The 26,064-nt window shown below is 41.9% G+C and overlaps 1 protein-coding gene across 5 annotated transcripts in view; it reads left to right on the top strand.

Annotated features, from left to right (window-relative positions):
• Positions 1-26,064, top strand: part of sema3fa (sema domain, immunoglobulin domain (Ig), short basic domain, secreted, (semaphorin) 3Fa) — a 52,210-nt gene that overhangs the window by 10,142 nt on the left and 16,004 nt on the right. For 3 of the 5 annotated variants that reach the window (XM_028576002.1, XM_028576004.1, XM_028576007.1), the window contains exons 3-6: positions 20,750-20,910; positions 20,994-21,056; positions 23,477-23,596; positions 25,106-25,195. In XM_028576002.1, the coding sequence (XP_028431803.1) occupies positions 20,750-20,910; positions 20,994-21,056; positions 23,477-23,596; positions 25,106-25,195 (434 nt within the window). Of the gene's footprint in view, positions 1-1,604; positions 1,686-20,749; positions 20,911-20,993; positions 21,057-23,476; positions 23,597-25,105; positions 25,196-26,064 lie in introns of those variants that run through there. The other 2 variants (XM_028576006.1, XM_028576005.1) reach the window with 2 other exon arrangements.

Here is a 26,064-nt window from a genome sequence, read left to right as displayed (position 1 = left end):
AACAATAGACTTATAAGGCTGCAGTCTGGTCTTGTCAGAGTGTCGGGGAGGGTTGTGAGCGATTTAGTGAGCGAATAACTGAAGGATTGGTTTGTCTGTGCGGAGGCCTCACCCGACTGGCCGTGCTCTCCAGATGTGACCGAGGTGTGGGAGCAATCCGTGAGCAGCCCGGACTGGAATTAAGGAGACAGCGGGTCAAGGGCACCTCTCCACTTGTTTACTCAGACAGCTATCATTCATTATCATTTGTCTGTCAGTGGGGGGATCAGGTTACTGCAGTGCCATTGACCTCGTTTATATGGTGACTATTGTAAACAAAAATGTCTTGTGTTTTCTGAGTTTATATTCAGTGTTGCTTTAACACATATGAGGACGTCAGATCAACTTGTAAAGCTGCGTTTGTTTGAGCTTAGGTGATTCTAATATTAATCAAAGTAAAACGTAGAAATTATTGTTGTTGTCTCTATATACAATAGTATAGTATACAGGGGAAGAATTCAAGTTCCTTCAGTGCTATGGTGCACACATCGGATACAATAAACAGATGTACAAAGACCGTTAAAGTGCAAGTAATATCTGCAAGTACAGGTAATCCTTTAACTAACGAATCATTAAAATGATTATTCAGCATATCCTTTTACTGATAAATCAAAAATATTGACTAGAATAACTAATAATGGAAATAATCATTAGTTGCAACCCTAATACATCTATAGTATAGTAGTGTTCTCATAGAGCACTGCAAGATTGGCGGTTTTCGCAAAAACAATAAGTTGATAAGTTGCTTAGTCGGTCAATATTTTTGATAGTGTATTCATTGTTTCTCAAAGTGGTTTATCAAGCAAAACTCCAAGACATTTGCTGGTTCCAGTGCCTGCGATGTGATAACTAATTTGGATGTCATTGCAAATTAAATACCATTTGGTTAGGAAATGATTCAACAAAACCAGCTATTTTACGCTTTGAAGCATTTTTCATTCTTTTTTGACATTTTATAGACTGATGAATTGATTTATTTAAGAAATAATTAACAAATGAATCGATGATGACAATAAGTTTCAGTCCTGCTGGACAGGGAGTAGTCTCACATTGCCAGACCTTCCTCCACAGCGCTGTGGAGCTTGTTGTGGTGGAACATGATTACGTTCAAAGGTTGTTTTAGTCGTGCAACAGAAAACTCAGATTTGACAGATAGTCTAGCTAGCTGTCTCGATTTGCCTTGCAGATATCTGAGGAGCAGTTAACCATAGTCCTCATAAATCCACCGAAGTTTAAAATTCCAACACATAAAAAATGTAAGGCAACGGACATCCGGCCAAAAAGAAGAACATACGGAGGAATTTTCGAGGGTAAGCGGAGCAATCCCGGAAGTGGAAGGTCGTGGATATAGACTAGACAGGGAGTAACTGTAGGAGGTAGAGAGGTCACACTGTAGGAAAAGGCAACTCGATAACCAAACAGCCATCCTATTAGTGATAACACGTGTGTCTGACGTTACATTAGAGGAGACAGGCTGGAGGAGAGTTATCTGTGGAGCTATTGTGTCTTGCAGCCCCATCTCATTAATGTTATCTGAATTTGACATGAGAGACTACGTTCTTGTTCTCCTCCATGTGGACGCAAACTGACATGTTGAACTCGAGGAGCACATCTTGTTCCAGCTCAGACATCATCCAGGAGGAGGGGTAAGAGACAGAGAGGCAGAAGGACAGAGAGAGTCAGATAAGGAGTGCAAGTCTGTCAGGAAGATAGGGTGAGTGGAGGAAAATGTGAAGGGAGCAATAGAGCAGACTGCGACGTGGCTCTCTGAGAGTGCTAATGGACTACAGGGCATCAGTGTCAGGTTTGCTATCTCAGCCAGAGCGTGGATAGATGGAGGGATGTGAGAATGAGGAGAGGAGTGTGGGTGCGCAAAGGCATACTCAGGACAAATTGTGTGTCTGCTTCCCATTAGCGGTGTATGAGTGTCGGTTGAGATGGTTTACCTCAGCTGGAGACTGCATCGGACCACTCAGCTCCGTGCCAATGCCCCGGCAACAACCTCGCCCTGCAAGGTGCAATGTTAGAGTCAATGAAAAGTGCTGACTTTATTCACACTTACATATTGTCATACAGATTGTCTTAGAAGAAGTGTTTTTTGGCACCTGGGAACATTTGGACTAAAGCCCAAAGTGCATTCTTAACCATACATCTATTCATCAACATTACAAAGTGATGTGGAGCCAAAGTACAAATATTTCTTTTTGCAGAGTGTTTATATGATCAAAGTAGCTTGCTCTGTGCCAGTTTGGCAGCGTTTTATGGGAAGTGCTTCCTTGCAAAAATTAAAGGTTAAAGTTCTTTTTAGGCAGAAGCTGGGCAACCTCAAACACCCGCAACCTCATGAAATGTTTCAGATTTGGGAGATTTAGACTAATAGGCTATCAAGCCTCGCTGTGTGTACAATGTATGTTGGATGAAGACCAAGTAGCTGTCTATGTGATTATGGAAGAAATTAGGCCTGTGGTTGAGCCTGACCATGATCCTGTGGGCGGCTGCGTTAGTGGTGTCTCACTATTGGATTTAAAAAGCCAGAGCATTCCTCTTTCTCATCCTGCTCCTGTCAGAGTTGTATTTCATCTCTTAGCGTTAGCCCTCTCCGGCTTTCACACAGTCTACATACCTTCTCTCTGCAGGATGCATAATTTGCGAAAACTGAGCACTCAGTCAGATGCTAACATCATTACAAAGCCCACGTTCAAGGTTTGAGATGTAAATGCTTTGTAAATAGCAAAGCCTCGCTTTTCAGATTGATCTCTCTTCAATCGGATTTATGTTCCCCATGTTCCATTAGCTGCTGTGGCTTCGGGCAAGTAATGCCCGAGTTTGAAGGTCGGATCTCTGAGTGAGATCACCCCTGTGTGGGCGAGAACCCCCTGAACCCATCCCAGAGAAGAGCTCAGCTGAGGAGGAAAGGGCAGAATGTGGTGGAACATGAGGTTTCCGGGCCTTATTTTCTGGGTTCATGCACTGATGGGCTTCCTGATAATGTGCTGATTGTGGAAGGGAGGGGATAGCCTCTCATCCCTGATCATTGTGGTGGTTGCATTGACGTGATGCCAAGATTTTTTCCAGGCCTGCCCCGTTCACTCCTCTTTGCCTTCACGCTTTGTTAGTCAGCCCTGTTCTCAGGAACTCTTTCTAGGTGTCCCTAATGGTATGTTGGCAGTGTTGTCAATGGTATCTGTGCCATATGTGTGTGTCTGTGTGACTGCATACATATGTATGGATGAGAAATGGGAGCAAGGGCCTCCTATGTTGCTGTTGTTATTGTTGTTGTTGGTGTCGACGCCTCACTCATCCCCGTGAATGGACTGCCTGGTCTCAATAGAAGAGGGGCGTTTGTGTGGGCTGGGTCCATCATTCATTTACTTAATTCATGTCCCTGGGGAAGCGGAGGGGGAGTGGCATACAACACTGGCGCGGCCTTAACACTCAAAGCATCTCTTTCCGTCCTCTTCCTCCCTCTGCTCGCCCTCTCTGTCTGTCTCTCACCTTTCTCGTCTCTCACTTTTCCTCCTCTTGGCACAAATGCTGAAACAGTCATCGCTCAAAGCTTGGCTGTGATCCTGGCCTTTCATGTTCTGTAGGATTTCATGTTAGATGAATTGATGTTCTCCTCTGGACCATGTGCTCTGCTGCACTACAATGATGGAAAACCACAGACAGCCCCTCCGAGAGCTTATAGGAAGCAGCACCTCCTGGCACAAACACAGAGACACAAACTTTTTCCACGGCTGACAGATTGAGTTTTAATGTGGTCGACTCAGCTAAGAATCACATAGAGGAAACAAAAAGTGTCTTTTGGCATTGGGAAGATCTCCAACCTAAATGATGCTTTGTTCAAGTGTAATCGCATTTAGAAAGAATAAAAAGCCTTGAATTCATTAGTCTGTGGCTTTTGATTATACCGATGTCACTCGCATAAAAAATGGTTCACAGCGTGAAATGTACCTTTTCACCACCGTGGCCGGATTACTCTGTCCTATTAAACCATCCATGCATGATTAATTAGTAACAAACCATTGCAATGAATTTTGAGCAAATTAGATCATGAAAACAACAGGAACTACACCGCTCTGCATTCTGTGGTGTTTAACAGGATTTGTCTGTGTCACTAAAAGCCATATTGTTTCTGTAGTTGCAAAGATATTTTTTATATGCAGAGTGCAATTGCTGTTGTAGTTTAACAAACTACCAATATATTCATGTCCCCAGCATCACTGCGCATCATTTGCAGTTAACTGGGTTTTGTTGCTAGTAGAGTTAAAGCTGTATCTCTAAACTAAGGTTGGGTGATATGTTAACATTGTCCGGCCACCGTTAGCTCAAACAACCGGCAATTGCCAAGAGTCCTGCAGGTGTATGTGCAATTCTTAACTCAAAATATGCTGGCTCTTCACGCTGCTTTTCCCACGCTGGCTCTCTTAAATTAAATAAGCAAAATAAAGTGACAAATTTCGCCCCCAAAAAACTGATGTACTCAGCCAATAGACAATATATTTGTCCAATTGCCCAACCCTACATGTAACTGCTCATAAAACCTAAATGTTTCATTGTTATATATAGGTACAAAAATGAATAGTGTGGAGTTGTTGGGAAGCTAGATAGCTCTTTTATGTTACATCCAGTTTTGTGTCAAGGTCCCACATTGCTGTGTGTGATTCATTCTTTGATAATTCCACTCTGGGTAAGAGACAATATGTTTCTCCAAAAAATGGATTGTTCCTTTAAAACTATTAAAAGGAGCAGTGGTTTGAAAAGGTTATCTCGCTGAATATCATACATTTTCTAATAAACAGAGATATATTTTCATCATTAATCCACAAAACTTTACCATAAACTATAAAGATAAGGGAGCAGCTGTGGAGATAACTTCTGGGTTTGTCTACCAGAGAAATGCCATCATCAGACCACTGTTTTGTATCATGAGATGGACGGTCCTTGACACTTTCTTGTTGCAGTAAGATCCACCTGGCTCCTTCAGTTTAAATAAAAGCCATTCCACTGGATATCTTCTTTTTTTCTTTTTTTATTGAGGGACCTGATTGTGTGACGACCAAAAGACAATTTGTCAGCACTCCCAACTCTTTCTTGTGTGAATGTTGGGAATGATTCACTAGTTCTTCAGATGATCATAACCAGACTGCTGGAAAAGCTACAAGAGAAAATATGGCAAACCGCAAACAAACAAGCCCCAAGCAGAAAAAAAAACGTGTCTTCTGTTCACATTTGATGAATGAAAAACAGATAACGAAGATAGAAGGAGGGTGTGTGAGAGAGAGAGCAAAAAAGGCCACTCATAAAAGAAAAAAAGTGTCTCTCTCTCCATTCCTGGTGTGGATCAGTTTGTTTTTGGTTGCCTTATCAGTGCAGAGCGGATGGCTAAGCACTGATTTATGAGAAGGTATGACAGTGTAAGATAAGAGGGTTTTAGCCTCCATGTGTCCGTGCAATCACTGGCTTCCTTCAGCACTCCATGTGAGGATGGAAGGAGGGACTGTGACTAAGATTTCCCTCTGTCACGCATGTTACCTCCTAACGGATAAGACTCTTGCCTTACTCTGTGTTTTCTCTTCATATCTTTTCATCTCTCTCTCATTCTCTAATCAAAACAGGTACTTGTCGAAATTGTCTGCATCTTCCACTTGGAAGTACAGACTTGTTGCTTTCAGTACAAGTGTGAGCCTAAAGTCAAATAGCCATGAATTGCTGGATCCTACTGTAAAAAAATGAGTTATGAGATACTACCGCTATGGTTTTGAATTTGTTGCATCATGACTGTTCAACTGTTGGAATGGGAATTTCAACATTTCTCTGTCTATCTCCATTTGTGCGCATACTAAATCTCACTGGGAAGAACTGCCAACAATAACATGCCAGAGATATCACGGCCATTTTCTGATTTAATGTTGGTATTTAGGTGCATAGCCTGTAATTTGAACAGGGGACAATATTATTTGCCCATTTCATGCCTGGTGTGCAGTAATTGCTGAGTAGTATTGACATTGAGGGTTTACTAAAACCAGAGGCCTTGATTTGATTTGTTCAGGGCAGAAATGTTATCTTGCATTTGTTTTTTTTTACTCTTTTTCTGTCTTTTCTTCAAGCCTTCTCAGTTTTGCAACTTTAATTTGACTCCTTTGACTGAAAAACCTCACCATTCAACCCCACAATTCAAATTGGAAAACGTATCCTTATATGTATATATTAACTTCTTGCTAACTAGAACCATTCAAATATCCTCTCCCCACTGCCCCTAAGCAGCCGCACTCTGCACACCGACCCCTATGGTCACGGGTGAGAAGAAGGTGGCAGGGTCACGGAGTAGGATGTCCCATCTGTCCATCAAACATGAAAGCAGCCAACTCAACAGGCGCTGGTGTTTTAAATGGGAGGGGTGAGAGCGTCACTCAGCGAAGGGAGTAAAAAGGCCATGGATTACACAGACAGACAGTAATCTATAGGTCTGTCAGCCTGTCAGTCAGCCTGACCTTTGGTGGCTTTGCTTTAATTGCAGGCTGGGATGAGAGAGTGGGGCCCGCATTTAGCAGACAATTCACATTATCCATTTAAGTTGTAATGGCTGCCAACATGTTTCATCTTGAATGACATTTTTTTTTTTGCTTTCAAAGCACATATTTAACCTATTGGAATGTAAATTGAAGTTTTAGCCTGTAATTGTTTTTCTGTGAAGCCCCTTCATTTTTGAATGATGCAGGCCGTTCCTGCTGGTAAAGACCATGATATGCAAACATTCCTCTGGTCACATACTAAAGTCAGTGGTTCCTTTTTGGAGGATACTTGAACAAACTCCAATGCTGATGGTGGTCTAAGTTAACTGCTGCCCTGTGAGATTGGACTTTAATACCTCACCTGTTTGCTGTTTTCTGCAACTATGTAATGTACGTCTACCTTCACACCTCGGATAAGCCTAGCTATTACCTTGTCAAATTATCACAGAGACCATCTGACCTAGAAACAAGACAGGTGGCATATGATGATGAATTGCAAAAGTAAAAACAACCCATGAAATATTTGGCATCTTGCAAAAGCTTGAAAATCAATGCAACAAGAATTCCGACTGCAGTCATTATGGGGGGAGGGAGGTACTCTCTACCATCACCAATGTGTAGCACCCACCTGGATGATGCAGACTTACGACGCAAGCCGCTCACCAGCCCAGTAGAGAGGGAGGGAAACATGTTTTTATTGGTGGGGGAAACCAGAGCACCCGGAGAAAACCCACGCTGATCAGGGTTTGAACACCTTCTTGCTGTGAGGCTACAGTGCTAACCATTGGGCCACCGTGCTGCAATAGAATATGTTCCCAAACCCAACTATTTCCATGACAATTTTCAATAGCATTCCCACTGTCTGCATTCCTTTCTGCCATGTCTTCCCACACTTCAGCCCCTTCTCATTTTGCTCCAACTCCCTCCATTCCCACTACCATCATCTCGCATCATACAGCCACTTTTCCACTTAGAAAAGATGAATGCCCTTGACTGACGGTCATCATCCCCACTTTGTTTTCTCCACTCCTCTTCTCCCATTTATGCCAAACAGACAGATGGACAGACACACAGCAAATGAACAAGTTAACATGGACTCTGTGTCACTCACAGCATCCAGTCCGCTTATTCTCACCAGTTGGTCTCCCTGCGTTCTTTTATTTCCCACAACCCTCACCCAACTTTCCTGCTGTGTTTCATTGAGTGTTTAGATCAAATCTCTGTGTGTGTGCATGGGTCTTTTTGTGAGTGTATTGGTGTCAAATGTCATGCCTATAAAATATAATCCGTTACTGTTAAAGGAGGCACATACAAAAGAAAGTTTTGATGAAAAGAGGCAAAGATGCAGTTCTTGAACACTTGACCATGAAACTCATTATGCCACTAAGAAATTACTAAAGGACCGACTCAAACACATACAGATAAAGCTGCTGCTTTTCCTTTTGAAGGATTAAGTGATAGACGATACTTAGTATGAACAGAGCCAGTGTTGGGCCCAAGAAATGAAACACTAGCAAATAACATCTCACATTTGTGGGGCTCCATCTGCTCTTACCCAGGCCAAAGAAAAAAAACAATATTATTTCTGGGCTTTTCCCAAGTAATAACAGCTCAGGGGTTACCTGTGATACCCTGTCAGGGAATATCTGTTTGTTTTTTTGAGAATATATTTAAGAATTGTCCGAGTATGTTGCTGTTAAATTTATTTTTCTTACTGTAGGCAAGCTTGTGGTTGCAGAGCTTAAGAGACTGGAAAGGCAGAGTTTGTGCTCTGAGTGTGATTACCTTCAGAATTATTGCTCAGGTCAATGCTATATTGATCTGTTGGTTCACCGGTGCACAGTTGGAAACTAATGGTAGGATTTATAGATGAATGTTATGTTTGATTTGTTTGAAACGAACTTCTCTTTAGGGAGTGTGTTTTGACGATTCTTGACCTTCTACGTTCATGTAAGTGTGAGAGACAGAACTAAATATTTATATTTTATTACCCTCATGTCATAAGCAAAATAATGAAAATGTTTAACTGATGATGGTGCTAGAAGGATAAACAGTTATTACAATTCTTCCTGAAGGGAACATGAATGTCTGAATGAAATTTGGGGGTAATCCATCCGATAGTTCTTGGGCCATTTCTCTAAAACCCACAAATGTGAACCTCATGTTGTGTTCATTTGTGAACCATAACTGTCAGCACAAAATGCTGTGCCAATCCATCTAGTAGATGTTTAGATATATCACAGGGTAAGTGAAAGCTTTGACCTGGAGGTGGTCAACCAAAGTTACTACGATTCATCCTCTGGGGACCATGAATGTCAGGACCAAATTTCATGGGAATCCATCTAATTGTCGTTGATATATCAAATTCAAAGAACTTTATTTTTCATGTGAGGGAACTTCAACTTTATATCTCAGTCTTGATTAAAGTGGTGGACTAACCAACATACAGCCGGTCTTATGCATGCCTGTCTAAGTCTTTGTGGCAAAACTCCCACTCTCTGTTAACTGAGCACAAAGCCTGTCAGACAAATAAGCAGGTCTTCACTGCAGGCCCAGACTCCAACACCCCATCTGAGGATCTTGCCACGCTGCTCAACAACCAGCCGCCTGATTGTTGAACATTATTTGGTTGTCTCCTGCCTGTCATATGGCATTAGTGCACGAGGCTCGGCCCGGGATCTGCACTGACGCGTACCTGGTTGGGGGTGACCCTGCCTTTGTCCCGCAGCCACGTTGGGTCAAGTGGATGTATGCAGCAGCAGAGCATGCAGTATTATGTCAACCGTGCAGAGGCAGATGGGCTTCTGGCACTCGCCCATTAGTAGCTTGTAGTATGATAACTCCACAGATGCTGATGACCCCGGAGCTCAACTGGCTGACCTGGCTGGCCATTTGGGATCGAGGGCAGGTTTATATTCACATCACAAACCTCTAATTGTTGTCAAAAGTGCTCATTTCACAGCCAATATTGAATAAATACACAGCATGCCTTGCAGCACATTTAACAAATGATACCACATTTTCCATCAGCACACTTAATCCAAATGCTCCAGCTGAGTTTAATGAATACATTTCTATCCAACTGTTTTAATGCATGTTTGCAAAAAAAAACTAAAAACATTTGGTCCTTTGGCTAAGGAAAAAAAAATTGTCTCTCTCTCCCGACTCCATGTGTCCTGTTAGTTGAAGACACGTACTACCAAACATCCTAAGATCAGCTGTAGCCAGTGGCCTTTGTTGCTTGTCATCTTGTCGCTGTCTCCAGGGTAGCACAAAACTGCCACATGGTGTATGTGGACAGAGGAGACAAAGTCATTCATTAAAATAACATAAATGCCATCTTAGCTGGGAAGCGGCAATGAAAGACCAGACTTATTGCTCCTTGTTTCAATATGTCATTACACTAGCTGATGGAACCACATAACCACATGCATTTTATTTAGTCAACTTTTGAGAAATTTGCTTAAAACTTGCACAACATGTCGATGGAAGCATAACTGTTGAATCTCTTTAGATGTGACTCTAAACAATTCATGTCTAACTCTTTCTTCATGCTGGAGCTAAATACTTTTAATGTGTGAAGCACAAGCCTGACAGTCATAGGAAAATACATCATCACCGAACACATTATGCACGCATTTCCCCCATCACCCTGCTTCTTCCACCAAGAAAGAAATGTGTGTTATCTCAATAGGTTGGTATGCAGACAGGGGCTAGTGGATGCTGGCAGGACCAGACAAGCTGAGGAAAAGAAAAGGTGTCAGAGGAAGCTGGGCGATAAAAATAAATAAATAAATAAATAAATGGCATTAACCAGGCATAGAGAGGGAGATTTAAGATAGATGGGGATGCTATATATTTTTTGGAAGAGCTGCATGCGTGACAACATCTTTAAATAATCCGTACAATGTTCTGGATGGTGTGCAAGGCTGGCGGAAATGCTCAAACAATCTGAAGAGGTTGATGCAGGACCGGAAAGTGATGAATGATTGTTGAGGTATTTGTTTCCTCTTCACTCCTCACTAAGAGATAATTCTGTTTTATTTTGTAAAATAGAGGAAGCAGCATTTTGGTTATCTGACATTGGCCATCGCCTGCTGTAAATTGAAAATCATCCAAATAAATGGTTGATTTAATAAAATAGAGCTTTGGTCTTAACTGCAGTCACAACTCCATATCAGACCTTATCTGGACTGCTTGGAGGATTGAACCCTTACACATAAAAGCACAGTGGTGTCTCTACTTATCTACAGTTTCCTCCCCTCCATCGTCACCCTTATTGGAACCACAGAGATTATCCTAATGAGCTGCATCACTGTCTGGAATAGGAAGTGCACTGCCTCAGACTGCAACTCATTAAAAAAAAAAAGCTTTTGTTGCATGGCCTCCAGAACGGCACATACGTGCTTCTTGATTGGGACAGCATTTATCGGTGCCTTCCAAATTACTGTTGGGAAAATCAAACCGTTTTCTTATCTGAGACTGCCATGGTTAAGGTTAGTTAAGGTTTAGGCACAAAAAAAGACGTGGTTAGGCTAAGGTAAAAATCTTGGTCATGGTTTAAATACATTGACTGTCGAAAGGAAACGATAATGAACAGCATTCTCTTGTGTCAAAGTCCAACATTTTGTCCATCCACCTCGACTGCCTCCCTCTGCATACTTTGTAGCTTTATAACAACATCTCATAACTGTCTTTACTTAGGGTCATAATTCCCATGGCTGGCTTTGTGGCATTTGCTGGTAAGATATTCTGTCCAGGGTGTCTACCATAAATGCTATATCAGCATTTCACTAGCATAACTATCACAGCTAACATCCATCCCACCAAGCATTTGCCCACATTCAGGAAAAAGATTTTCAGAGCATCTTGAGTATTACCACCAGGTCACAGTTCTTTCCGAAGGCCAAAGAGTCCTCAACATTCCCTTTCATTATCATTTGAATTTGACTCTTAACAGGCTGGATCTGAACAATTTCTTCTCACCTACTAGCACCAAACTCTGCTGCTCTCTATTGTATTTACAAAAATATAGAGCCAATAGTGAGCATTTTGCATGTCTTATAGAATAGTGCTATTTTCTCATTTTACCTATAATACGTGTGGGGAAAATGTAGCACGTAGCTTTTTAAATGATGGTATGTGCAGTCTGTATATACAATATGTCAGCGCTTGACCGCTAAATCTTGCTTCCTCATTATTTCCGCCGCCCTTCTCTTCTCTGGGGTAATCATGACTTTTGAAAACTTCTCTCTCCTCTCTTTCTACTCATGCCCTCTACCTAAGCTGGCAGCTGAGCTCTCAATCAGTGTTGTTGTCTATTTGGGCACACAATCAGGGTGTTTTGTCCTCTGTCCAACTCATGATTATAATACAGATTGGAGAGCCTCTCTGTGCCTTTGTGCGCTGTGTTTTTTGCCCCTTCAGCAGCAGTAGAGGGGATCTCAGCCTCTCTGTGTTTGCTGCACAGAGGAGCTCTCTGAGAGTTTGACTCAGAGTTTCCATGGCTCTTTCCTGCCTGCATTGATAAATGGAAGTTCTTAGGTTCGCTGTCAGGCTCCTCTCCCCTCGGGACTCCTCCCTCCATTTTCGCTCCTCTACCACACCATTTGCTGTTGTGGGTGAAAAATGACCTCAGGGAATATAGCGGAGTCTCAGTCCTGGACTGGAGAGTGGAACACCCAAAGAGGGTAGAGGTGGCTGTTGTCCCCAGTGGACCATGAATCAACACTTGCTGCTAATGGTCTCTCTAAATTCACCTCCTAATTACCCCCCTCTTATTGCCCCTAGCTAGCAACACACTGGCCGTGACCTTGATACACGAGGAAGCAAGAGGGCATACTTAAAATTATTCTTTGTTCAGTTCTGGTTAAAATCAGTGGGATGAGAACTGATATATCGACGTCTTTGGCTCAAGAGCTATGCAAATTTTAACGCTTCCAATTGAATAGAGGATTAGGAGAAATCCATATATAAGAATGAACAGACTCATCTGAGAGCATTGTGCATCTGGGTGTGTGTGTTGGTGCAGCTGAAAAAGAGGGAGAGTATTTGTTCTGAGTGCCAGGTCAGAGGTCAGCCAGGGAGGGAGGGGTTTTTCACTCATTCACACCAGCGCTGTCCCATTATTCAGCCCTTTCCATAATCCCTCTAACCTGGGTTGTCACCGCTGACCACTGCTGCTGCCCCGACCAGCCTGCTGCAAGCGACAGCACAGCTACAACAACAAACACAGCTTCATCATCATTACAGCATCTGCGTCACCCCAATCCCACACTCACAAACACTTGTGCATACAACGGCCAGCCTCGGGCCAGACAGAGCCTTGGGATAGAGCATTTTATAAACAAAAGTAAGAAGCCAACCAGTGTTTCATTATCTCCAAAATCCAGAGATTAGTGTTGTATGGGAAGACAGTCAGACAGTCAGACCTGCACACTGATGTTCTGAAAGTCTTGGCTTTATAGTATTTACTGATCAGCATGAATATGGATTTGTAATTTTTCTTGCCACCTCGAGTTTTTTTCTGTGAAATGTAAAGGTTTCATGCTGCTTGAATGTATCCCACTATACTTATTTATGTGTACCAAGCAGAACACATGAATATAAAAATTAGATAAAAGGTGTTTTGTCATTTTGTGAAGGAGCAACAGTATAGCACCATATCTCAATTTAATTGTGCTATTTTTTTAAACAGCTACAACAGTGTTCTTCCTCCCTATAAAACATTACTTAGGAGGTGCATTTTTCCAATGTCATCCTCTCCTCAAACCATCCCACCCCAGTATCCCCAGTATCATGACCACCCTCCTCCCTCCTGACCCAGGATGCAGCAGGCACCCTGCCTGACCCCCCCAGAGATAATCCGGATTATGCTGAAGTGTGTAAGGAGGCCAGAGAAGAGCTTTCACCCCAAACCCCTCCTGTCCTTTAACCTTTCACCTGCGGCCCTGCAGGGCTGTGGGGGGCATCTGTCTGTGGCAGTGTGTGTTTGGGGAGAAGAAATGGTATTATATGAGACACCTCAGGCTTTTAGTAGTCACAATGCATTGGTTTGGCTGGGTCTTTACTGAATGTATATCTAAAGAAACATGGACAAAATATGAGTTTTTCATCATTTTTCACTAAATGTTATATATGTTTCTTGACTGGTTTTCTGGAAAACGAAGAATAATTATTTATTATAATCCATCCTTTTGTGTAATAGGTGTCAGATTTGGAATTACATGCATAGTATTACCCCTCTCTGCATGTAATCTCACTGTATTCACTTTTGATGACTACATATACAGTATAAAATACATTTAATGATTGGTTTTGCAGACCAGACACAGTCAGAAAGAGAAACTAAATGACCTTTCATGTCAGTTGATGAATTCCTGCTCTACTCCCTCATGCTTTAATTAACCTTTCCTGTCATGTAAAACAGCAGTAATAGATTTGTTATAATCTCTCATTGCCTCTCGGGAAGCAAACTCACAAATCAATCTTTCTCTGCTCTTGATTTGTGCTGTGGAAGACAGGTGTCCCTGATTTGATGTGAGGATCAGAGAGCTCTACTTCTATTTCTTTGTAAACACACACACACACATACACATACACATACACACACACACACACACACACACACACACACACACAGTGTGTCAGTGGCAAATGAGCGTGAAGAGCATCTGAGTGACAGCATCCGGAAGCTTAGAGATAAGACGTAATCTGGTTCCAATTATTTGTCCTTGACAGGCACAGGTAAGCAGCAATCAGCTCCCGTGACATGTGTTCTCAGTCAATAGTCCTGGCCCCAGTGGGTGGTGAGATGCTGATTATGAGGTGCTGAACGGAGGCAAACGCAAAGCTGTGACAGGTTGGGCTGATAAGGCTTCCCACTGCTTTTCAGCCTCTCTGATATCAGCAGTGACCTCTCCGTCCTGTGCGCTTACACTTACAAAGATACACTAGCATCAGACACTCAGTATGCACTTGAGATTTGCACTAAACACACCCATACTTTCAATCTTTGATTGTATGCATTCACAATACACCGATCCAAAAGTCTTCATACCTAAAAAACCAAGGTAAGGTCTGCTTGGGTTTAGACAACTATATCTTCTTGGATATGGTATAGAGAAGTATTGTGATTATGGTTAAAGTAATACTTTCATATTTTGGGAAAATATGCTTATTGACTTTCTTGCCAAGAGTTAGATGAGAAGATCAATACCACTCTGTCTGTGCGTTGTGGCATGGAGATAGTCCGGAAGCCTATTGGCTTAGCTTAGTATAACAGGAGCCAGAAACGGCTAGTCTGCCTCTGTCCAAAGTTAAAAATACACCTACTAACACCTCTAAAGCACACATGTACAGATTACACAAATGATACAGTATACAATATTTAACAATGAGTTAATTAGTGCGCTTTAGAGGTGCTTGTAGGTGTATTTCTTAACTTTTGAAGAGATCCAGGCTCATCTGTTTCCCCCTGCTTCCAATCATTAAGTTAATTTAGCTCCATACTTAATGTACAGACATGAGAGTGGTATTGATCTTCTAGTCTAAGTCTTAGCAAAAACAAGTGAAATAAGCATGTTTACCAAAATGTTGAACTATTTCTTCAAGATTTAGAAAACATTGCCATCATGGTTAAAAGAAACCAGGTTTGACTGATAGTAGGAGATCAAATGAAAACGTAGTCAACTATGTCAAAGTAATAATATAACATCATGTTACCTCTGCATTTGCTATGGACAAATAATAGTCATTACTTGAACCATGAGGTTAATTGTTGAGGTAATTTAATTCTTTATTCTGTTGAGGACAGTGCTGGTATGTGTGTCCCTCACCTGATGAAGAAAATCCACATAGGGACATATCCCTGCACGCATGGCTGCAGACAAGCTGCAGCAAGGTGGGGCCACACCTCTGCTTTATGAGAATGTGAACATGAGTAGATTGTCGAATTCAGACAACATGCCGGGGATGCCTGGGCAGGTATGTGGGTTTTTCTGCAGCCTGTTTCCTCAGAACCCCCTTCTCTTTTACCCGTAACACACACACACACACACACACACACACACACACACACACACACCCACACTCTGACGGAAAAGAAGGAGAGATCTGAAAGGCTGATAGTGGCATGAAAAGAAGTGGCAGCGGTGTCTGAGCACTGCGTCTTTCGACATCTCATAACAGATTCAAAACAGTGGTCGCTTATGTTCCTCTGAGGGTGACCCATGAAAACACCGCCAAGGTACAACTCTTGGCCAAAAGGCTACATATCTTGGCTGCAGAACAAAGCAGAGAGTGACCACAGTGCAGAGGGATCACATCAACAGGTGGACAGACTACAGGCTCAGATTTCCAGCAGATGTCGTTCATATGGGCAGTGGAAGGAACAGACTGGGTTTTACCCAACAAAAAAGAACTTCAACAAAACAAAGGCAATTCCACACACATAAAAAGACAGAGAAGATAATTTAGCTCTGTCGGCTGGTAGTAATTACAAAGACCTTGCTGGGAAACCCGTTGCTATACATCAGATCATGTGGTCTTTGGAGACAGACACTTGTAGCCTATCATTGCTGAATTCACCAGCTGGTTATAAATTCAACCGTTTAACACCATGTCAAGGCTGTGTTTCATTTTGTAAAATTTTTCTTGGCTTCAGAGGCATGCCCAATTTAGGCTGAGCTGTAACACACAAGAATGCTTCTGAGAACATCAATTTGTGCTGACAATGGAGCATATGAGCGCTTTGAGGTGGACTGTTATGCCTTACTCCTTATCTTGCCACAGGCATTATTTCAAAGAAAATGTGTTTTAGCATGTCTCGTCTCGCAAAGATGTGGCATTTCCCCTGAGTGCAAGTTTGCCACTTTATCATCACAGATTAAAATGGTAAAATGAATAGAGTTAATGTACAGTATAACTATAATAGACTCATTGTATTTTAGCTGAAGGGACATGTCTTTTATGTAGGCTTTTAATGCGCTTTGGAATGAGTCCCATGCGCTTCCCCCCCATTATGTCCCATGCATTATCCTCTCATACAATGCAATTTTATAAAGTTAAAGTATGGTGCTGCATATAAAAAAGGGTGCTGTGATGAAGCTAAGCATGTGTATACACGCATCACCCACTGAATGTTTTTACGCTTTGGCCAGTCTTTGCTCTTTAGATTAACAGTACATTACAATTAGTTATCATGAGAGATAAGCAGATGTTTATGAAAGGATTATTTTCTTTTTGATGTTGGCCTAATTTTTGTCAAACACAGCCAAACATTTTTTCCATTATGTGTCCGTGGTCTATCAATAGCAGTTAGATTTGGACAAATTAGGCAAGAGTAGTGTGTTTTAATGTGGTTGTTGAATGATTAACAGTTGGAAAAACCACAAGTATATAATTATAATATATAATTGTCATGCAAATTTACAGAAACAAGATCATTATTTTATTTTAAAAGTTTCACATAGTTTAAATTACAATAGTATTTTATTATTTTTGTTTAATTTTGTTGCCAAGAAAGGTTTTATCAGGTAATATCATCACTACAGTATCATTTCCCAAATTAAAAAATTATCTTTTTCTTTTGTTAGCATTAGAGTATAAATAGTCGAGTTTGGACCTGCTGGGGTTTCTGTTTTTTGTTTTTTTTCATGAAATGTGGATCATTCAAGTCATCTTTGCCAGAATGAAATTAGGTCTGCTCCAAAAGTGATAGATATGGATCCAATGATCCTGAACGGACGACCGAGACTAGAGGAGAGAGAGAAAGCTGACAGGCTGTCAGACACTCAAAGTCAGTCACTGCTAATGTGATTTGATGAATGTTTATTTGTAACGTAGTAGGTTATCTGTCTGCCTGTCTAGCCTGTCTCGTCTGTCTGTCTCTGCACTCTCATTGAACTTTTTGGTGACCTAACCACTGTCAGACTTGTGACAGCCAGCAGGCTCCCATTCAGATGCCCCTGAGTGTGATTCTGAGTGCAGAGGTGATAAATGTGGGATGTCAGCTGGTGACATCTGGTGTCCCTGAAGCTCCAGTATCGTTGGACCGCTGGGCCTGCCAGAGCACCTAGCTGAGTGTGTATAGTTGACAAGCAGACAAGGAGATGTACTGTTTTAGGTGTGTGTGTGTGTGTGTGTGTGTGTGTGTGTGTTTTTTGCACGAGTATAGATGTTTAACATAGGACATCCAGTGGGGCTGTGATTCATCATGATGTTGCTGTCACCGCCTGCACCCGTGTCCTACTTTACTGTACTTAATGCATGTGCTCCTCTGATCTAGGGCTGTATGTAAACTAGCATTAGTAACGGAATATAGATCTGACATGGTATAAAGAAAGTAAACCGTAAACGGTGCAGCTAATATTAATGACATAAGATTATGAACAGTAATGCTGCATGCATGTATGCATTGTTTACTGTAGGCAATTATGAGCAAAATATAAATCCCGCATTGGAATGATGATAGTTACAGAATTTAAATATATTGAATGGGTATTTCTGAAAAGAAATGCTGGCCCAAAAAAGCCCAAAAATGCTGTTTGATTTCATGAAAATCTTAAGGATTACAGCTTTAAATGTCAAAAATATATGTTCAACGCAATTAAGCAGACAAGGGAAACTCACACAACACAAACATCAGTAACTCATTTCATTTAAAATTGGCTTTGAATCTAGCCTCGGAAAACCCTGACGAACTTCCAGCAAATTTGAGATTTGCCCTGCAAGTCAGTCTGGCCAAGAGCCCATTCAATCCCATTTCCAATTTTTCCAAATAGAGGCACCAATCACAACTGTTGAGGCGGGCTTTACACGATGACGATAGCGCAGCGACGGCGAGCAGCATTTTGTTTACATTCAACATGACTGCCACCGAAGCGCAGCAACCTGTAGATGCCACTGTCGCTGCTACGTCACCCGGATCGTTGGTCTGATTGGTTGAAGGACTATCCAGTTGCACCCAGAGGCATTTGAGCGGCACCCTTTGGAAATGGGCTGTAAATGAATCTTGCCCAGACCCACTCTCAGTTACAACTGAGAAGGGTCTGGTGTCAACCAGGCTACTTTGAATCATTCATTTGTATAGATTGTACAAAATTCTCAAAAACAATACCCTGATATATTCATATCACCACATGTGATTCCACTGAATGTCCATAAACACCCAGGCCTCCTATAATTCAGTGTCCATGAGAGGGGAAGTGAGAATGAAAGCATGCGTGTGTGTTTGGAGGCATCTTACGACAATTACACGGGTGACAGCCATGTCTATTCCTATTTACTACCTTATCCAACCCACTGTGTGCCGTGATGCTGCAGCGTGACTACAGCATTTCACAGTTCCTGAAAGAGCTCAGAACACCAGCAGCTGAGAAGCTTTCTGGCAAAGGATTCATGTCAGTATTTCAAAATGTCTTGTGCAGGTGGAAAACATCATGTTGCCTTTTATTCCCAGTAAAGTAACAAGACATTCTGCTTCCTCTTAGTCAAGAAAAGCTGTTTTAGGGAGTCGTTCTCAGCATCAGAGAGTCTCTCTACGTTTACACGTGGCCGGCTATTTTCATAAATGGACATTTCAACCTCTCCGTTTTCAAAAATAACATCGTGCACAGCTGTCAGTTTTCAGAAAAGTGTTCGTTTACAAGTACCCGTGTATATGGCATCAATGCTGTCAAGAGCATGCCAAACCTGTAGGTGGCAGTGTAACGAGAAGCTCAAGCCCACGTTAGCCAATCAGAATCCCGAAAATAGCAACAACGGCAACGAATCACTTCCTCTCTCTTCTCTTCCTCATTTCCTCGGCTGCCTAAACCTCCGTTTGTCTCAGTTTACATGCAAACCTGCAAACGAAGTTTTCCAAAATCTCCACTCTGGCTGGAGTTTTTAGAAAGAATCGTTTTCAGAGGCGAATTCTCCATTTGCGTGTAAACGAAGGAAAATGTCTCCGTTTTTCAAAATAACCATGTACGGGTAAACGGGGTATCAGACTTGGCTGAGGAGAACAGTAGGGGCGTTTGTCTGGTCTCATTAAAGTGGAACATGAACAGGTCCTCTATCTGGTCCTCTAGTTGTCTCTGCAAATAGAACAGCACAAGTGCAGGCTCCACTTTCCCAAGCTTAGTTTTGAAAAAGAGCAAGAGAAACAGAGAGACCTCCTATCAGATTCTCTAACAGCTCGGGAGGTAATGGGAGGACCGGGAGAAAAAGCTGCTTTCCATACACCAGATCTCCACTTATCTCCCCTCACACCCCGAGTGTAACTTAAACTCACACTCCAGCGATCTGCCCTGAGCAGTATGTAAGCTGTTTGAGAAAAGTTTCATGTTAGAATAGTTTTAACAGTGATATGGAAGAAAGGATGCGTCAATGTTATATATGATATGGTGTGAGACTAAGCCCTGGAGTGGTCGGCATCTTCTCTGCTGCAGTTGAAAATGAGAATTAACAAGAGGAGATTATAGTGAAGGCCATCATCTCCACTTAAAAAAGGTGAAGGAAAGCCAGGGTCAGACTGCCAGGTCCTGAACATTATCTGTCATTTGGCTTTTTCTAATGGAAGCCATGTTATGTGATGCATCTCAAGATACCAATAGCGATGAAGCATAGAGTGATCCAGTGTGAGGAAAAAAAAACAGCACAGGCCAAAATGAATGGTCATGTTTTCTTGACACCTTAATGCTGCCATAAATCAGTGTATTGTTTGTCTGTTACCATTCAGTTCTGACTCTTGTGAGAATTACTGTATGCCTCTTGCTTTTGTCAAACCTGCCATAACCAGATTTAGCCTGTCCATCACCCCATAATGGCAGGATGTAATTGTAGTACTGGATGGGAACAAAAGAACAAACAGTTTCTGGAAACTAATTTAGGAAAGTCTAAGGGAAGATTCGGCGCACCATTAGCATACTTTAATGACATCAGCATTTGCATACCGTTTGTGTGGGCGCGTGTGGTTTAGATTTGTAAATTAAATAGAGAGAAGATCACCTCTTAAGTACAGAAAGAATGAAATGACTTTGGCAAACCAAAGGGCATCTCTGTGCCAAAAATGAGCAGCCTACACACTTCTCTTGTGACCATGTCTGTGGTTTGTGTTTCCCAATTGTATTTTATGTTTTTCTGCTACAGTATAATAGGCACACCTTAAAGAAAAAAACACATTTATTTCTCAATTTTTTTGCCTCTTATAGAGTTAAAGTCTACCGGCACCGCTCACCACTTCTCCTTTTTGCTGAACTCGACCGACTATCGGATCCTTCGCATGGATGAGGACCACGACCGCATGTATGTGGGCAGCAAAGATTATATCCTCTCTCTGGACCTGCACGACATCAACAAGGAGCCGCTCATAGTAAGAAATGTCCCACAAACAACAATCCTCGCTGAGCTCTCTCAGGTTTACATCTAACCAACTTGTTGATGTCTCCCTATCAGATCCACTGGCCTGTTGCCCTCCAGAGGAAGACTGAATGTGTCCTGTCAGGGAAAGACACCAATGTAAGTATTCAAATAGCGTGATATTAAATTAAAAGGAGGGCTGTTCATTAGTTTTTTAATTAATCAGTCCATTACCAACAATTTTGATAATGTTTATTAAGCAAAAATGGCAAACATTTTGCTCAATGGTGTTTTAAGCCTCCAGCGTCGCCTTCCAAGCAGCTAACCCTAACCTTAACCTTAAACATAACCATTGCCACGCTGGTTCCTGCTTCTTTAAATATAATGATTTACTGCTTCTATTTTCTTTTAAATTATTGTAAATCATTTATATTTGAGATTTTAGACTGCTGGTCAGGCTCTAGGAGATTGTGCTCACTTTTTTACTAAACTTACATTTTATGGACTAAATGATTCATCATCAAAACAAAACAAAAAAAACATTGGACAGATTAATGAATTAAAAAAAAAAAACAATCATGAGTTGCAGCTCTAATTTGCCGATCATGCTGTGATCATTAACCCCAAATGTACCAGCAGATACAAGCACACAGCTCTAATCCGTCTTCCCTTTTGAGCTGCTGCACATTTAAACAGTCATCACTAAACATCATTTTATCTGGTGATACATCTGTGTAAAAATCACGAGTGTGTTTTCAATGTGTCTTTTTGGCGCCACTTAAGATTTGGATGTGGCACCGGGGTCAGTGGAGGACGCGTCCCGCTCCGTCCAGCGTGTGACGGTCTCTGCATCCCTGATTGCTGATTGCATACAGCTGCCACCAATTAAGCTCCAGCAGGAACTTGGAACGTGCAACATTCAGTCGCTTCCGTTGAGAGCTGAAAACATATCTCGTACATATTACAGATATTTCAAATTCATTTAGATTAATTAATTCATTAGATTTTTTTTCACATCTAATTGAATCGAATTTTCTTTTTTGCACAATAATTACCCTGTACCCTGTGTTGTCCAGGCAGGCAGACTAAATGAATCAGCCACTGGAAGCTACGGGCCTGTCTGAAGTGTTAACGCGATTTACACGTTCAAACACAGCCACCGCCGGTGCAGCCCCCACAAGGAAAGTCATCATTGAAATTCATATAAAAACCAGATCCTTCTCTTTTGATTTTGGTCTCACTGGGACCCCCCTCCGCACCGAAAACACACACGTACACACACTCGTCTCAACCATGTTAGGGGTGAGCGCTGGCAGGGTGATGAAGCTCTGGCTAATAACCCTGCTCTCCCCTGCTGGTAGAGAGCGCAGGCTGATGTTTATCCAACTGGAATGTTCATTTATGCGTGTTTGGTGACCCGTGCCTCTCACTGCCTCCGGCTACATTGTGTGTGTGTGTGTGTGTGTGTGTGTGTGTGTGTGTGTCTCAGTGGTGGATTTGAAAATTTCATAACTAACATAAGAAATAAAATTGGCTACCAGGAGACATCTTGGCAATCCTGGCCCGCTCTTTAGGGAATGACAGATGATGACAATTCAAAAGCAATTCAGAGGGGATGTCTGTTCAGGCAGGAGGTCAAAGGCAATCATCCCCACTGTGCTGTCTGTGGGGGAGCACAACTGTGCGCTGAATAATACACACAGGCTCACATGCGTGAACACACACACACACACAAACACATCCTCTCAAACCTCTGACTTGTGCATCTGTCGTGTTGCTAAGATCTGCCAAAATGGCTCATCCCCCATCCTGCATACAATCTTTTTTTACGCTTGGTACATCCTTTCTTTTCCGCCAGCTGTCACTAGCAGCAGACATGACGGACAAATCTGAACAGATATCACCGGCTTCTACATTTCTGTAGTTGGGAGTTTTGATTTGGGTGGATTGAGATGAGAAAGGCAGGCAGCTGGTCGGACAAATAGAGATTAGAAAGCTGCAGACCTCGAAAGCACAGAGCTGTTTTCACCAGCAGCACCTCTTTGTCTTCACTCCAAAAAAAAAAAGTGTTGTTCTTAATAATAATTAAAATAATAAATAAACCACATCCATGTTGAGATTTTATAAAGCTCACAAGTCTCTTCTGAACAAAAAAACCTTATTGGATTTTAGAATCCCAGTCTTGTTTGGACAAACCGAATGGTTTTTCAGAACAGAACATTGAATTGTATCTACCCTCAATCCCCATAGCAAACACTCTTCACAGCTGAGAGGCACTGCTTTTCTTGGTTTCTGTCACACAGTTATATGGTGTTTGGAAACAATTCCCTACGATAGTGTGGTCTGATGTGAAGCCTGGGCCAGGCCGACACACAGAGCCAGGGAACAGAGCTGCCAAACACAAGCCAGCCAACAGCGAAAATGATAGATGCAATGGTTTTAAGCCAGGCAGAGGGGTTATTAAACATCAGTGGGACATTGTGTATTATGTAACACTTTTTTTCAATTGCACTTTCATGATTTGAATCTGTTTTTTTTAGTCTCTAATCCTAGTGGGTTTTGTTTTTGCTCTCCCACAGGGAGAATGTGGAAACTTCATCCGTCTGATTGAGCCGTGGAACCGGACCCACCTGTATGTGTGTGGTACGGGCGCGTACAACCCCATCTGCACCTATGTGGACCGAGGACGCAGGTCACAGGTAACCAAAGATGCATCCGGGCAGCCGTGGAGACATTTTGACCTTTACTCTCTGCTTCTTTTAAGAAACGTATCTGTCAATCCATCTCGGGTCAGAGAATCTCCTTCTGCTCTTGCTCCTCGGTTTCATGGGTCCTGCTTCTCTTCCATCATTTTCTGCCTCTTACTTTTCATCGATTTGTGCTGTTTCACGGTCCGAGAGACTCAAAGGAAAAAAAAACTCACGGCCAGTCCTAGCTAGATCTCTATTATTATTGCAAAATTGCTGTTGGTAAGGTACCTAACTGCCAACCCTTAGAAATCGCTGAGGCACCAATCTTCTCTTACCGCAGGGAATAGCATGTTGACAGTATATCTAGCAAATACCCTTTCTATCCATCCGTAGTACCCCCCTCACCTGTTTATACACAGCTGAGCCTGTGGCCTGTCTTTCTATCTGGCTGAGAGCCTCTGAAAGGCCATCATTACTGATGGAGCCTCTCATCCATCATCAGCCTTGTAGCTCACCCCTTTCTCCCTCCATCCATCCCTCCATCCCTCCCTCGCTCCAGCATGACGGCCACGCAGAGCTGCAGCAGCTGCCAGTCCGCACACTTACATTCACCACTCTGCCTGTTTAGTCTCACTGTTCAAAGGGAGGGTTCAGATTTCAATGTAAAGGTCAGTCCAGCCTCTTGTCATTCAACTTCTCCCCGAAGGCCCAAATGCTATGTTACTTCACACTGTAAAGATTTTCTCCAGCAAGAGTAGATGTAAACAGAAACCAATTGTTCCGAAATTCTTCCGCTTTGCACATGGAGGGCTTCACACATTTACGGTCCTCCGTTAACTCTCAACTTGTTACCCTTAACTGCAAACTTTTTTTCCTTTTTAACTGCATCACTCTTTCTGCTTTTTTTTAATGCTGTTTCAGAGCTCCTTTCAGAGTATTTCAGAGTTTGTGTCAACCTGTCGAGATCTACATGAAAAACGTATACATTTTGAGAAAAGACTTCAAAAAATCCAAACTAGACTTAGTTTTGTGATTCAATCATGTATGTTAATTTAAAAGTTGCTAATAACAATCTTGTTCCATCCTTTCCACTGTATTTGATTCTGCTAGATGTAATGTGTTTTGTTTTTGTTTTTTTAAATGTTGGTGTCTCATTTTGTTGCATTTCCTTTTCCTTTTCTTTCCTGGCACTGCATGGTTTATGCATGGAGTTTGCAGCTGTGTTTGCTTGACACTGAGTCTAATCTAACATGGTTACTAAATGATGAATGTCACCCACCAGGCTCTCTTCACTCTACTTTGACCTCCACTTTGACATTTTTCTTTCCATTTTTTTTTTTTTTTTTTTTTTTTTAAATTGTTCATCTTCGTCAAGTCAACTTGTCTTTTCCGGTCCTTCGCTTTTGCTCAATTTTCCTCTTCTGTTTATGTCATGGTAATCATCAAGTTAAATTTGCTTTGTTCTGAGCTGTCCAATGTCGTAATGAGATGGCCCACTGTGCCATGTCTCTGTTTTAGGGGTCCCACTACCTACAGGCACCCCAATCTGGAGGGAGAACAAGTCGGGCAGCAGACTACAGCACCACATCAGAGCCTTTGGAGGCGAAGGTGGGCTGAAGGGAGTTTTGTAAAGGCTTAAGTTTGGCGCCCACCTGGAAAACTTTTTTAGCCTGAGTTGGAGGAGTAGAGATAACACAGATATCCAAAAAGAAACTGGTTTTCCCAGATCTTGGAGCAACAGAAACAGCTCGCCAAATTGCTGAATCTGAAAAACCATACCAAAATATTAGTTTGAATATATTTATTTGCAAATGTAGAAAACTTGCTTCCCTCCAACAGCACTCAACACAAAAGAATGCTTTGTAAATGTACTGTTCTCATGCCACTGGAGCCTTTAAAGACCCTGAAAACATCATCAGATTCTTACTATGAGCGATTGGCTCCAACATGAACGCAACATTTTCTCCCAATTTCAAAACAATTCCAACAAAGTTATTTTTTATTTTTTTTCTGCACACATATTTTTAAATCATGCTTTATCTTGTTACTTAAATACATATCCAAGAACGGCTATAAGCAACTTGCAGCTTTGGCATTATTTCTGCTTTCCCTTACATATTTCCTACCTGTCAGACATCATTAGCCAGCTTTTGAAATACCCGACGAATAATCCATGTAGACACATACTCAGTGTTGACACAGATGTTCAAGATGTCCTCTTGCACTGTGGAATAATGAATTCTTGTTTGAGCCACTAACATCAGAAGCATGGTGGATGAGTTTTGGATTGCTCTCAGCATTTTCCTCCACCTCTTCATCTCACAGATAACTGGCTGTGTATGCTTTTTGTTCCCCTCAGCAGATCCAATAGTGCTGTGAGAGACTCTGAGACCTCGTCATTGTCACTGTGTCTGTACACTGATCACATTATTAGATTGATGCTATTAAAAACTTCTTTTAATATCCAAGTATACTTC

This window comes from Perca flavescens, chromosome 4, assembly GCF_004354835.1.
Source record: "Perca flavescens isolate YP-PL-M2 chromosome 4, PFLA_1.0, whole genome shotgun sequence".
NCBI classification, from domain to species: Eukaryota; Metazoa; Chordata; class Actinopteri; order Perciformes; family Percidae; genus Perca; species Perca flavescens.
This window is presented reverse-complemented; position numbering and strand designations above follow the sequence as displayed.